Consider the following 13,666-nt stretch of genomic DNA (forward strand, 5'->3'; position numbering starts at 1 on the left):
GGACTTTTTCCCTCTCCACCCCAACCAGGAGCAATTTTTCCTGATACCTGACGCAGTAATCACATTTCATCCCGCCAAATATCAGTAATGGCTGAAGGTGAAATCTAAGCTGGTATTTGGAATAGGTTCAAAGGCTTTAGGGCCATAAACACCACTTCATGTGTAATATGGAGAGGTGAAATTGTTTCCAGCACATTCTGCTTTTTACAAAGCATACCCTTTCCCCCAAAATAGAAGCCAGCTGGTTTCTTAGCCTCCAAGTATCAAACGGCTAGGAGATCTTCTAGGTCCACAGTTAGGAGCAAAAACCAAAGCTGGTTCTAGGAAAAACAGCATGAAAGCCAGCCCTTCACTCTGTAAACCAGGAGCAGAGAAGGAAGCAATGATGGACAAGGCCAAGGAGTAAGGGGAGAGGCCTAGTCCCTGACCCTAAGTACAGGCTTAGCACCCCAGCCATCAAGCCTCTGATGCTCACTATGAGTTGGGGTGCTGTAAATGCATGCAGACATGCAAAGCACCCAATGTATGGCTCTCGGGGAAAAGCACGAGCCATAGCTAGGCCTAGGCCTAGAGGGCTTTTCTTCCTTTGCCCTGGGTCAGGGAATTCAAGTTTAGGAAATAGTTAAACGCCAGACTGTCTTACTGCTGTCCATGTGTGTACGAACATCCTGGCCTGAGAAATCAGAACCATACGGGACTGACCTGCCCAGAGGGGGCCAGCCCCCCACCCCCTGGCCCGCTGGCCAGCCCTGATGGAGGCCGGGAGGAGGACCACAGGGCCTTCACACAGGAATGTTTGCTTCCCAGGCTGGGACCTCAGATCCCAACAAACTTGTAATTTAATGAATTGTCAACATCTGGGGCATAATTACCAGGCCCTGGGCTGGTAATCCTGGTAAGTCCTCTCATCCCAGTGCATTTTGAGGGCTCCACACACTCCCCTCCTCCCCCACTCTATCCCCGCCCCCCCTCATGGGATGGGTAGCTGTCAGCATTAATTATAACCAGAAAGCCCCACAGTCACCCAGCTCTGGCCTGTGGGAACATTTATCCTTGTCTGCATCTGAACACGGCCCATTGACTGTTCAGTTCTAGAGATGCCCTGGCTGATCTCAGAGTGGGTTGAGCCACAATCAGAAGGACCAGCTCCCTGCCTGACCCCCTCCCCACACTTGTCTTCTTCCCTGCCTAGATGGAGCTAGTAGAGAGTACCAGAGGCTTGAATGCAGGGCCTGGGTGCTGTCCCTGAGCGCTTTCACTTAAGACTAGTATTCTACCACTTGAGCCCACAACTCTACTTCTAGCTTTTTGGTGATTCATTGGAGATGAGACTCTCATGGACTCTTCTGCCTAAGCAGGCTTTCAACCACAGTCCTTGGATCTCAGCCTCCTGAGTAGTCAGGATTACAGGCACGAGCCACTGGCGCCTGACTTAATGAATACCTTGAAGTCCCAGCCATGGAATCATCTGACTCCATACCCTGAACTTACTTCGTCAAAAACCTCCCCCCTTTTGCCACTCTTGGTCACATTTCTCCAAAGACGGCTCTGTGGAACCCTGGTTAGGTTGGCACAGCACAGTGTCCTGGTGCTGGCCACCCAGAGGACCTCCTGAAGGTCACCCCCATTGCTGCCTATGTCAAGGCTGTGTAGACCCCAGTTCTGTGCTGGTTGCCCACGGGGCCACATACCCAGCTTTGGGCTGCAAGAGGAGGAAACAAGGGACACTGACCTAGGACTTGACTTGAACTTGTCATTTAAAAGACCATCGCAAGCCAGGTTCTGACACTGGGTGCCGGTGGCTCACGCCTGTCATCCTAGCTATTCAGGAGGCTGAGAGCTGAGCAGTTCAAAGCCAGCCCGGGCAGGAAAGTCCATGAGACTCTTATCTCCAATAAACCACCAGAAAACCGGAAGTGGCGCAGTGGCTCAAGTGGTAGAGTGCTCGCCTTGAGCTGAAGAGCTGAGGGACAGCGCTGAGGCCCAGAGTTCAGGCCCCACAACTGACAAAAAAAAAAAAAAAGGAAGGAGAGAAAGAGAAAGAAGGATAAGAAGAGGAAAGGAGGAAGGAAGGACAGCAGGGCCTTTACTTTTCAGAAGAGGCCAGTGAGGCTGGAGGTCATGCCTGTCCCTCGGTGGGGCCAGGGGCCAGGCCAGCTCTGGGGACTTTATCGGTTTTTGCTCATGTGCAGCCTATATTTTGTTTGCTTCTTGCACATCTAGAGACATCCTGGAGCCCAGCTGATCTCAGGGAAAGAGTGACTTAAGGCAGAGCTAAGGCTTGTAAGCAGCTGTGGGGGATTCGTGGAGAGCAGAAAGCGATGAAAACCACTGGTGGTTTCCAAGGCTTTGATCATCCAGGGGAGGGCCTAGAATGCTTGGAGCACCAATCAGCTTTGTACTCTGACTCAGAGGAGGGATTTGAACCCAGGCTGGGCAAGGTCTAGCTCCCTGCCCTTCCTAGAGGAGCTACTAGTCAGCAGCCCATGACTTCTTTTCTTCTTGCAGTTCTTGCAGAAAGGTCCTGTGTTAAATCATGGTGGCCAAGAGGGCCATTGGCAGGTCGTAGTCCTTAGACTACCTGGCAGGGTCTGAGAGTGGGGATGGGGGAGAGTTTCCCACATGATCCGGCCAAGGGCAGAAAGTCTTGGTCATGACAACCAGGAGCCCAGACAGCCGGGGCAGCATCTGGTGACCTGGGTGATGGGGACCAGAGCTGTGGCTGGGGGCAGTGTTCTGACCTGGACCCCTAAGACCTTGGAATGGCCCCATTCTCCTCTCCTAAGATCCTGCATGCCACACACACACCCCCCCACAGTCCACCATTCTGAGATCCAAAGCCCCAGCCAGCCGGAAGCACTTAGACCTCAATTTTCAGAATTACCCTGGTTTCCTGCCGCCACAAGCTCTCCCAGAGCGGCCATGCACATTGTCTAGAGCATTGGCCACCGCAATGCCGGGCAGCCTGGGGTGGGGGTGGGGGGATCAAACCAGGAAAAGCAGCGGCTTGCTCTTGACCCAGCAGACAGGATCATTAGCTCCCAGGCAGCAGAGAAGAGGAGATCAGCTACCCTGGGGCCAGGAAGGCTGTCCAGCACAGGGGGCTCCTCTGAGGATCTCAGCCCTCACTAGGTAGAAAAGGGGGCAGGGGGAAAGAGACATGTTAAGCAGAGACTTAAAGATGGAAAGCACCAGAATACTCAAGGACACAGATGGACCAGATGACAGAGGCTGGACCAGCCCACCAAGAAACCCCCAGGCCAGGCCAGAGTTTACCCACAGCACACCCAGTGAAATCAGAACCAGAGAAATAACAGAAATAGAGCCATGTAAAAGTAAGACAGGAAGGCCTCTCACCTGTTTTCCCTATTTGTTGTTTATTTGGGAGGGTATTTCTGTTTTGGGTGTTTTCAGACAAGATTTTGCCATGTAGCCCAGGCTGGTCTCAAACTCTCCCTCTTCCGGCCTCAAGCTGCTCAGTGCTGGGATTATAGGCTTGTGCTACCACACCTGTCCCCAGGTAAAAAGTTTTCTCCTCCCACATTGTCCTTCCCTCTTCCCACACTCCAACCTGTTAGACCCAAAGAGTGTCACCAGACACCGGTGATTCACACCTGTCATCCTAGCCATTCAGGAGGCTGAGATTTGAGAATCATAGCCAGCCTAGGCAGGAAAGTCTTTGAGATTCTATCTCCAATTAACTAGGGAAAAAAAAAAACTGAACTAGCCAGGCATTGGTGGGCTGTGCCTATAATCCTAGCTTCTCAAGAGACTGAGATCTGAGGATCATGGTTCAAAGCCAGCCAGGCAGGAAAGTCCATGAAACTCTTATCTTCAATTAACCCAGAAAACTGGAAGTGGCACTGTGGCTTAAAGTGGTAGCACGCTAGCCTTGAAGGTAAAAGCCCAGGTCCTGAGTTCAAGTCCTACAACTGATTAAAAAAAAAAAAGCTGGACTAGTGTGGCTCAAGTGGTAGAGCACTGATCCCGATCAGAAAAAGCTGAACAAGAGCATGAAACCTAAGTTCAAGCCCCAGTACCACCACACACATACACATACAGAAAAAAATAAAATTCAAACCATTCTAGTCTCTCTCTAGTCTCTCAACCTCTTACCCCAAATCTGGATATAGCCTTTCCACGCTTTGAACCTCCAGAACAAAGGCTGTATATGAACCTCTTCTTTCTGCTGGGTATGACAGGTTGACATCCCTCTTCTAAAAATATGAGATGCTTCAAAAGACCCAAACCTTCTGGAGCACCCACATGACAATCCCAAGAGGAAAATTCTACACAGCACAAAATTATTAATAGTGTATAAAATGACTTTCAGGCTATATGGATAATGTACACGTGAAATATAGACCAGGCTGACGCAGGTGGCTGGCACCTGTAATTTTAGCTACTCAGGCTAAGATCAGAGGATCGAGGTTTGAAGCCAGCCCAGGCAGAAAAGTCCTTGATACTCTTATCTCCAATTAACCACCTAAAAACCAAAAGTCAAGGCTGGGAAGGTGGCTTAGTGGTAGAGCACTTGCCTTGCATGCATGAGGCCCTGGGTTCGATTCCTCAGCACCACATAAGCAGAAAAAAAAAGCCGGAAGTGGTGCTGTGGCTCAAGTGGTAGAGCGCTAGCCTTGAGCTGAAGAGCTGAGGGACAGCGCCCAGGCCCAGAGTTCAGGCCCCATGACTGGACCCAAAAACAAAACAAAACTAAAAAAGTCAAGCTGTGGCTCAGTGGTAGAACACTAGCCTTGAGCAAAAACGCTCAGGGACAGCACCAGACCCTGAGTTCAAGCCCCACAACTGACCAAAAAAAAAAAAAAAGTGAAACATAGATTGACAGTGTGTTTAGACTCTGGCCCCTTGCCAAAGATACCTTAGTATGCAAATGCAAATATTCCAAAATCCAGAACACTCCAACTCCAAGAAGGATTCTGGTCCCAAGCATTAAAGATTCTGAGATATTCCACCACTGGTATTTGTGTATGTATGAAATCAACATGAAATTCATTTGCTTCATACACACACACACACACACACACACACACCCCTAGCGTGAAGGTAATTTTGTAAAGTATTTTTAGTGATTTTGAGTGTGAACTGTTTCATGGCGTAGATTTTTGAGCATTGTGGAGTTGGGGTTTTTAGATGAAGGATGCTTTTGCTACTCCAAACCCTGAAACCCAAAACCCTCTATCTGGTTCCAAGCATTCTGGATTAGGGAGAGTCAACCTGGATTGTAGTAGCACATTATCTTTCTTACTGGTGAAAACAAGTTGATTTGCTGGGTGCCAATGGCTCAAGACAGAAAACTGAGGAAATGAGGTTCAAAGCCGGCTTGGGCAGGAAAATCCTTGTGACTCTTTACTTCCAGTTAACCACCAAAAAAGCCAGAAGTAGAGCTGTGGCTCAAGTAGTAGAGTGCTAACCTTGGGGGTGGGGGGGGGGAAGGTAAGGGACAGCTCCCAGACTCTACATGCTAGGAATGGGGCTAGGTGGACCAACTGGAAAGTAGGGAAGCCTGGAGGGCGTCATAGAAGAGGAAGTAACTATGCTGAAGATGTATAAAAGGGGGAAAGATGGAAGGGGTGCGGTGGCTCAAGTGGTAGAGCACTAGCCTTGAGCTGAAGAGCTGAGGCACAGTGCCCAGGCCCAGAGTTCAAGCCCCACAACCGACAAAAAGGGTGGGGGGAAAGGGAACTGAGCAGGTAGGCAGTATGCACTCCAGGGTATGCTGTAGGGTCTGTGGGGTTGAGGGGACAGTGATAGGAAGGGGAACAGGATCTGGCAGAGACTTAACTCTAATCTGTGTCCCCGTTGGATAGAATCCCCTGCAGCCCTGCATGGGGGGGGGTGGAGGAGGGGGGGAAGAGGAGAGAGGAGAGCGCTCGCTGGTGGACTGGTGAAGGGTATCTAGTAGGTGTTACTGTGCTGTGGTCTCTGGCTCTTTACAGACATCACAGAAGCCCTGGAGGCCCCTGAGATGCCCCAGCGCTCAGCACCTTCCCTGGTGTTGTTTGGCTTCTCTTGGCTGTGTTCTTTTGCATGCACAATCCACAGCCATGCCGGATGCTCAGAGAACTGCCAGGACTCCTCCAACTCAAGCTGGCCTGGGCGAATCACACAGTCTGGGTGCACAAACAAGTGGGCGGGGCACCTGCAGCCTTGACTTTCCAACTCAGCTCTGCCTTCCTCTCTGTGACTCTCTCTCCAGCTGTCTAATGGCCCCAGGAGCTCAGGCTCCACCTCATCGGGGGAGTAGGCTTCTTCCCCAACCCCTCCGCCCCCCCAAAAAAACCCACCATGGGATGTCCAGACATGACACTCTGGCCCAGGGCGGGTGTCAGCCTCCTATCTGCATCTGTCACCTTGACCAGCAGCCCTACCCAAGCACTGTTGGGGGAGGGGTATCTTTAGAGAACACTTGGGGGTCAGAGGAAGGGATTGTGAGGAGCAGACAACATGCAAATGTTGTCCCCATCCTCCTAGGCTCAGGCCAGGCGTTCATCTCTTGTCACTAAATAGGCCACTGGGGCCATAGGATGTGGAGAAAATGTCATTCCTGTGTGTGACCTTTGCTCTCTCGTTTTGCAGGGCCCCCTGGGTCTGGATGGCAAACCTGTAAGTGAGAGGAGCAGGCGGGTCCCAGGATGGGGTGGGAGTGACCATGGGGCACCCAAGAAAAGGGAACCCAGGGAGTTTGGTTCAGGGGAGAGAGAAGCCACTTGGATATATGTATGTCCATCACCTGCTGACTGCAGACATAAGCCCCTTTCCCTTCTTGCCTGTCAGATGGGCAGGTTCACTTCTGTCTTGGGATTTGGGGGTCTGTGGCCAGCCCTCAGGCAGCCTTCAGAAGTCTGCAAGCGACCCCAGCTAGCCTCAGGCACACCGTGTCTCTGCTATGGGGTGAGCATCAGGCTGGGAAGTCTCAACACCTGGTCCAAGAGCTTATCATCCATATACATCCTGAGCCAGATGAACAAGATGCACTGGGAAACACGGCACAATTACATGAACAACTGGATGTGGAGGGATTTGCAGATAGAGATGGACCAGTGGGTTGATAGACAGACAGATAAATGCATGAATAGATTGTCCAGTGAAGTAATTAATAATTATATAGGCATGGATTTATAGAAGAAGGTGAATATATGACTATTATAAGGAGACCATGAATGATTTCATTCATAGACCAAATTATTAAAAGAGAAAAGGAGAGAACTGACCATGTAGGTGGACTAAATGAATAAATGAATGAATGAGCAAACCAGTTGCATTTAGGATGGTATAAAGGCTGGTAAGTAGCTCAGTACTTGGTCAAGGATATCAGCCCCAAGGTGAGCTCCCCAGGCTGGGGATTCTGAGTACTATGAACAATGCTGTGAACTGACCTTCCATAAAAGGTCGGGATTGAAAGAGATGTTTCCTTGCAGCCAACATGGTTCACAAGGGGCCACCCCCACAGTTAAACAAAAATGGAAGGAAGGGAGGAGAGAAGGGGGGAAGGGAGGAAGGTGGATGGGAGGATGGTTGGATGGATAGGATAGATGCATGACTGGATGGATGAATAGGATGAATGAATGAGTGAACAGGAGGATTGATGTATAGATGGAAGGATGGATGAATGGATAGATGGATAGATAGATGGATGGAAAGGAAAATGGATGGATAGGTGGATAGGAGGATGGATGAATGGATGGGAGGATGGATGGATGGATGGATGGATGGATGGATGGATGGATGGATGGATGGATGGATTGGGTGGATAGATGGATGACCAACCAGTTCAGGGATGATTGGGTGCCAGGTTGCTAATCTCAAAAGATAATATGCTTCTGGAGAGAAAAATCTCTGTCACAACCCACCTTACAGATTCCAGACAAACACCCCAGGATAATGACCTCTTGACCAGCATCTAGGCCCAGGCAGATGCTAATCAGTAAGGATCTGTGCCCCAGGAGAGGAGTAGCTAGTGTGTGTGCCCCTTTTCCTGCCCGTGGACCCTTGCTGGTGACACCCAGTCCCTCATCTCCCTCATGCTGGGGACTGAGGTCGGGAGCTCCCACAAGGCAAACGCAGTTCTTACTAAGGACTGACAGACTTGTGTGTAGTTTTCCATTCAGCCGCCCACAGCTCTGCTCAGCATCACAGGCCCTTCATCCCCCAAATCCGTGGGGCAGCGGGAAGGGGTACCAACTTAGTCCTTCTCCCTCACACCTGTTGTTTCTCCATCTTCTTCTCCAGGGTCTTCCAGGCCCCAAAGGGGAAAAGGTGAGTATTGCTGGAGACTTGTCCAGATGCCGTGGGCTGATGAAGGATTCCAGAGACCTGCCTCCCGCACCTTCCAGGGTGTGACCTTAAACAAGCCACGGCCCCTCCTAGTCCCTTCGGTTCCCCGTCTATAATATAGGGCACATAATGCCTCTTTTCTAAGGTGGTTGTGAGGCTAACATTTGGGAAGGGAGTATGCGTGGAGGGTCGAGTCTGAATTCTGGCAGCAGAGCATAACAACAGGACACAGTCTACCCCAGCAGGGAAAGCAAGGTTCTGGGGAAACTGAATAGTGTTCATGGCTTTCTCTCTGGGAGAGAGAAGACAGAGGCAGAGGGCTAGCTTTTAGCCCCTTGTGCCCAAGACCGCCCTAATGGGCACATGTCTGGAAAGGAGTTAAAGAGATATGTGTCCAGGGGCTGAGGGTTTAGCCCAGCAGAAGGGCGCCCACCTGGTGCACGCAAGGCCCTGGGTTCGGTTCTCAGCCTTGGGGAAAAAAAAAAAAAGATACGTGTCCAGGGGCTGGAAAGGTAGCTCAGTGGTAGAATAATTGCCTCGCATGCATGAGGCCCTGGGTTCCATTCCTCAGAAAAAGCCAGAAGTGGTGCTGTGGCTCAAGTGGTAGAGCACTCACCTTGAGCTGAAGAGCTAAGGAACAGCACCCAGGCCCAGAGTTCAAGTCTCACAACCAAAAAAATATACAAATAAAAGAGAGAGATGTGTCCAGAGCAGACTTCTAGAAGGGCTGGAATGGTCAGGCCACATTTACCCCTGATTTGAAATTTGGAGATGGCAAAGCAAGAGCTTTGAGTAGGAGACTTCGCTGGGATGTGACCTATTAGGTAAAGAGTTCCAGGCCACCATCCCAACTGAAAGGCCCATCACCAACTGTGTGGCTTTGGGCCAGCTGCCTGCTCTGCGGTCCTTCCTTTCCCCATCTGTGAATTCAAACTAATCTCAAAGAGCACTGGGGAAGATTGCAGGAGAGATCTGAAAGTTCTTTGGCAATAAGGAAGACACCAGTGGGCAGGTGGCTGATTGTCTTCTCACTGGTTCTGGCAGATGACAATGAGCCACAGAAATAATTCAAGTAGAAGCTTTGAAGCCAGAGGGAACTGGTGTTCTTGGTATCTATTATTATATAACACACTGACCCAAAACTTGCTGGCTTAGTATATAATTAATATACAATTAATCGATTCATATCCAATTAATCAGTGTTGTCCTTCACTGGTCCAAGGTCTGAGAAAACAAAGTGAGGATGGTTGGCCTATGCCATCATGGCTGGAGCTTTAAATGGCTAGAAGTCAGTTGTAGATCAGGGGGATACATGATCTCCAGCTGTGTGGCCTTGGGCAATTTCCTAGGCCTCTTTGTGACTCTTGTTTCCTCATTGGAAATAGAGATTAACAGAAAGTTTGCCTGTTTTTGTTAGCATGAAGTCAGTCCGTAGAAGTACAGAGTACATGATGAATATGAAATAGGAAGCCTCAAAAAAAAAAAGCCATAGTGGTTTATTTCCCTGTGTTTGGTTCTCAGGGTGCACCAGGAGACTTTGGCCCCCGGGTAAGAATGGAGCACCACCTCCCTCACCTGCCCTACATGGTTTGTGTATTGTTATTATCATATAGCGTAGCTAGATTTCTCTAGATCCCAGCTCTCCTGGAGAGCTCACTATAGAAACAGGAGTGAGGCAGTCCCCCATTTCTGCCCCTGGCCATTGTGTGAAAGCCTCCAGGCACCATGGTTTGGCCCATGCTGAATCGTTACAGTGAGAGTGCATCTTCCACATAGAGGGGATGACCCTGGTCTCTGACTAAAACTGACCTTCCCAAAGAAAGCAGGTACCAGGAAAAGCGAAGGCCAGGTGGTCAACAGAGCTGACCCTAAAGCTCAGCGCTAGCATTTACCAGACAAGTGATCTTTAAAGTTTAAAGGTGCTGTAGAGATTCACTGTAGTCCTCAGCCAGCACCCAGCACCAGCTTAGAAGTACTTTGTACTGAACCCAAGGTCTCCTCAACTGAGACTGAATACACACACACACACACACACACACACACACAGGGTCTCAGCAGTGAATCGCTTAGCCCTAAGCAAGTTCCCTGGCTGCTTCCAGCATGTTCCAGGGTAAAAAGCCCTGCTTGCTGCAGAGATTGAGAGGCAGGTTCTGGCTGCCCAGGGAAAGGCCAAGTGAAGTTGTACACCAAGTTGTTTCTAAGAAGGTTTAAGGGAAGTCACTGAAACCCCCATCAATCATCTACATGTGCTGGAGACAGGAATGGAATGGAGGATAAATGAAGCACTGGGAAACAATGGGCACAATCTGGGGAGAGGAGGCATTGGGGTGAGGGCTGAGGTGGGATCCTCCATCTTTGGAGTCAGGCTGGGCTGGGACCAAGCACTGCAGATTCATGGCCTTGAGTCTAGTTTCTGGGAAATGGAGGACAGAGGGGCAACATCATGGGATGTTTGTGATCTGGGCAGTTCTGAGGGACAGAGCTGTCCTGTGCTGGTCCTTTGACCAGGGACAATGAAAGCTGGTATGTCTCTGAAGTCAAAGGAAAAAATACTCATGTTATTTTGTGGCTGCTGAGAAGATGTTTGCTTTCTGGGTGGCTATATGGAAGCTATTCTGCAAAGCAGGAAGGCCCAGTATGAGACGGAGTCAAGGGGTGGGGAAAGAGGCCTCCAATCTTGATGGACAGCAGCAAAGGAGCCCAAGGGAGGGGCCAACAGAGCAGACATTTGGAGCAGAGGAGTCTGCATACTCATCATGCAGCTGCCTTTCTCTGAGCTAGGTTAATTGGCTTTGGCTCCAGAAGCAGCCTTGTGATACTTTTTTTTTCAAACCCTCTTCTCCTGACCTTTCTGAACACACTCCTTGTTTGCTGGCCTGACCAGATGGTTTTCCCAAGGCTCAATGCGGGTTTTATAAGTAGAGACCACAGGCCATACAATCTCCGCCTCCTCAAGGTAGACTGGCTAAGTGAGGGGGGGGGGCTGCTGATTTGCTGTGTTCCCCTCTCCTACTCACCCCAATTTCCAGGGTCCAACCTCAGACATCCAGTCCCTGAGGATGGAGGGGTTGGGCTAAGCCAGAAAGAAGCTGAGGACTTGTACATATACCCAGGACCTGTCCAAGTGTCTCTACTTTCCACCTTCTGCCTCCATAAGTAAAATCCAAGCCACATTGACTCCCAAACTGGGAGGGGCCTCTATGCTGTAAAAGGAACCACAGGAAGTAGCAGGGAATACTTCCTGGTTCAATGTTACACAGGCAGTTGACCTAACCATAATGCCAATTTTCTTTCCTTCTGTCTGGAGTTCTGTTTTGAAAAGGACCTCAATGGTGCCAGACAGATCAGAAAAGCTGGATGGTAGTAGACATTCAAGGCTTCTGATAAATGTTGTTCATTGGGAAAACAAGGGCATTATGTTTTAAGTGTGATTTGCTAGAAAGCTGAACTCATCCACGGATGAAGAGTCATCCAAAAGAGACCTTGACCGTGAAAGGAGGCTCTGCCTCTCCTAATTCTAATCCAGAGGGAGTGAGTACCTTCCCTGGCCCCCACAGACTGCATCTGTAAAATGGAACAACAGAGGCCCCTTAGCTCATCACAAAGGTTAATAGCAATTATCTCAGCCAAGTGCCAGTGTAATCCTAACTACTCAGGAGGCAGAGATCTGAGGATCATGGTTTGAAGCCAGCCGGGGCAGGAAAGACTGTAAGCCTCTTATCTCCAATTAACTACCAGAAAATCAGAAATGGTGCGGTGGCTCAAGTGGTAGAGCACTAACTTTGAGCAGAAAAAGCCAGTGCCCAGGCCCTGAGTTCAAACCCCCACAATTGGAGAAAAAAAAGAAAAGCAATTATCTCTGAACTACTGGTACTATGGCCTGATGTGCCCTTCACTGGGCCCTGTGCTAGGGTTGGGCAGTAAGAAGGTGCCAATTAGCTGGATGCCAGTGGCTCACACCTATAATCCTAGCTATTCAAGAGGCTGAGATTGGGGCTGGAAAGGTGGCTCAGTGGTAGAGCACTTGCCTTGCATGCTCGAGGCCCTGGGTTCGATTCCTCAGCACCACATAAGAAAAAAGCCGGAAGTGGCACTGTGGCTCAAGTGGTAGAGCGCTAGACTTGAGCTGAAGAGCTCAGGGACAGCGCCCAGGCCCAGAGTTCCAGCCCCACGACCGGACCCCCCCCCCAAAAAAAAGAGGCTGAGTTCTGAGAATCAAAAGTCCATGAAATTGTTGTCTCCTATTAACCAGGAAAAAGCCAGAAGTTGAGGTTTGGCTCAAGAAGCCATAAGCAAAAAAATCCAAGCAAGAGTGGAAGGCCCTGAGTTCAAGCCCCAGTACTGGCATGCGCATACGTGTACACACACACACACACACACACACACACACACACACACACACACCATGGTGTCAGTTATAATATAGGTTTCCCACATGCAGAGTGGGCATAAGGTGAAGGCCCTGGTTGCCTGAGGTCTGACCCAGTACTAACATTGGATCCAATAGTTGAAGACTTGGTGTTGCATGAGACAATATTCCCCTTTCTTGCATTTCCTTTAATATATATAATATATATTGGTTCATGATTTTTATCTTGATATGCTTATAGACTTACACGCATGTGCAATAAATAGACACACTACATACCCTTCATCCAGTTCCTCTCAAGGGTGGCATCTTGCTTTACTGTTGTTTAATCTCACAGCCAGGAAATTGACATACAACCCACTAGCCTTACTCAGACTGACCTAATTTTTATACACCCTCATTTGTTTGTGTGCTCAAGTGTGTGGTTTGTTCTATGCAGTGTTATTACACTATTATACAGTGTAATTATATGGATGCATTTGCATAATGGGTGCATTTGTATAATTTTGCCATTCAAAAATGTTTTGTAAGCCGGGCACCAGTGGTTCATGTCGGTAACCCTAGCTACTCAGCGGGGCCGAGACTGCAGTTTGAAGCCAGCCCCAGCAGAAATCTGTAAGCCTTTTATCCACCAAAAAGCTGAAAATGGAGCTGTGGCTCAAGTGATAGAGAAACAGCCAGGACCTGAGTTCAAGTCCCAGGACCAGCACAGAGAGAGAGAACCAGGAAGTTCTTTCAGGAGACACTCGGTTTCCTTCAGGAAAGAAGGCAGGGTGGCACATGTACTTTTCCCTATTTCTAGCACGTGTCCTCTCCTAAACACCATATCATAGGCTTCAGGTGCTGAACAGTTAGCTCATTTTCTTGGAGTATAAAAGGTCCTGTTGGGCCTCTTAAGTCAATAGATAGCAACCCATCCTTTTGTAGGGCCGCGGAGAAACTCATATTGAAAACTGTCCCTTTCAGCCTGTGTCAAGGGCGGAGGAAGCAGAAGGCCTAAGG

The 13,666-nt window shown here is 49.4% G+C and overlaps 1 protein-coding gene across 1 annotated transcript in view; it reads left to right on the forward strand.

Moving 5' to 3' along the window:
- Col23a1 (collagen, type XXIII, alpha 1) overlaps positions 1-13,666 on the forward strand; it is a 181,426-nt gene that overhangs the window by 152,092 nt on the left and 15,668 nt on the right. Inside the window, exons 7-9 of the mRNA XM_013030894.1 lie at positions 6,598-6,624; positions 8,251-8,277; positions 9,817-9,843. Coding sequence (XP_012886348.1) covers positions 6,598-6,624; positions 8,251-8,277; positions 9,817-9,843 — 81 coding nt within the window. The remainder of the gene's footprint in view (positions 1-6,597; positions 6,625-8,250; positions 8,278-9,816; positions 9,844-13,666) is intronic.

The sequence above is a fragment of the Dipodomys ordii genome, unplaced genomic scaffold (assembly GCF_000151885.1).
Source record: "Dipodomys ordii isolate 6190 unplaced genomic scaffold, Dord_2.0 Scaffold135, whole genome shotgun sequence".
Taxonomy (NCBI): domain Eukaryota; kingdom Metazoa; phylum Chordata; class Mammalia; order Rodentia; family Heteromyidae; genus Dipodomys; species Dipodomys ordii.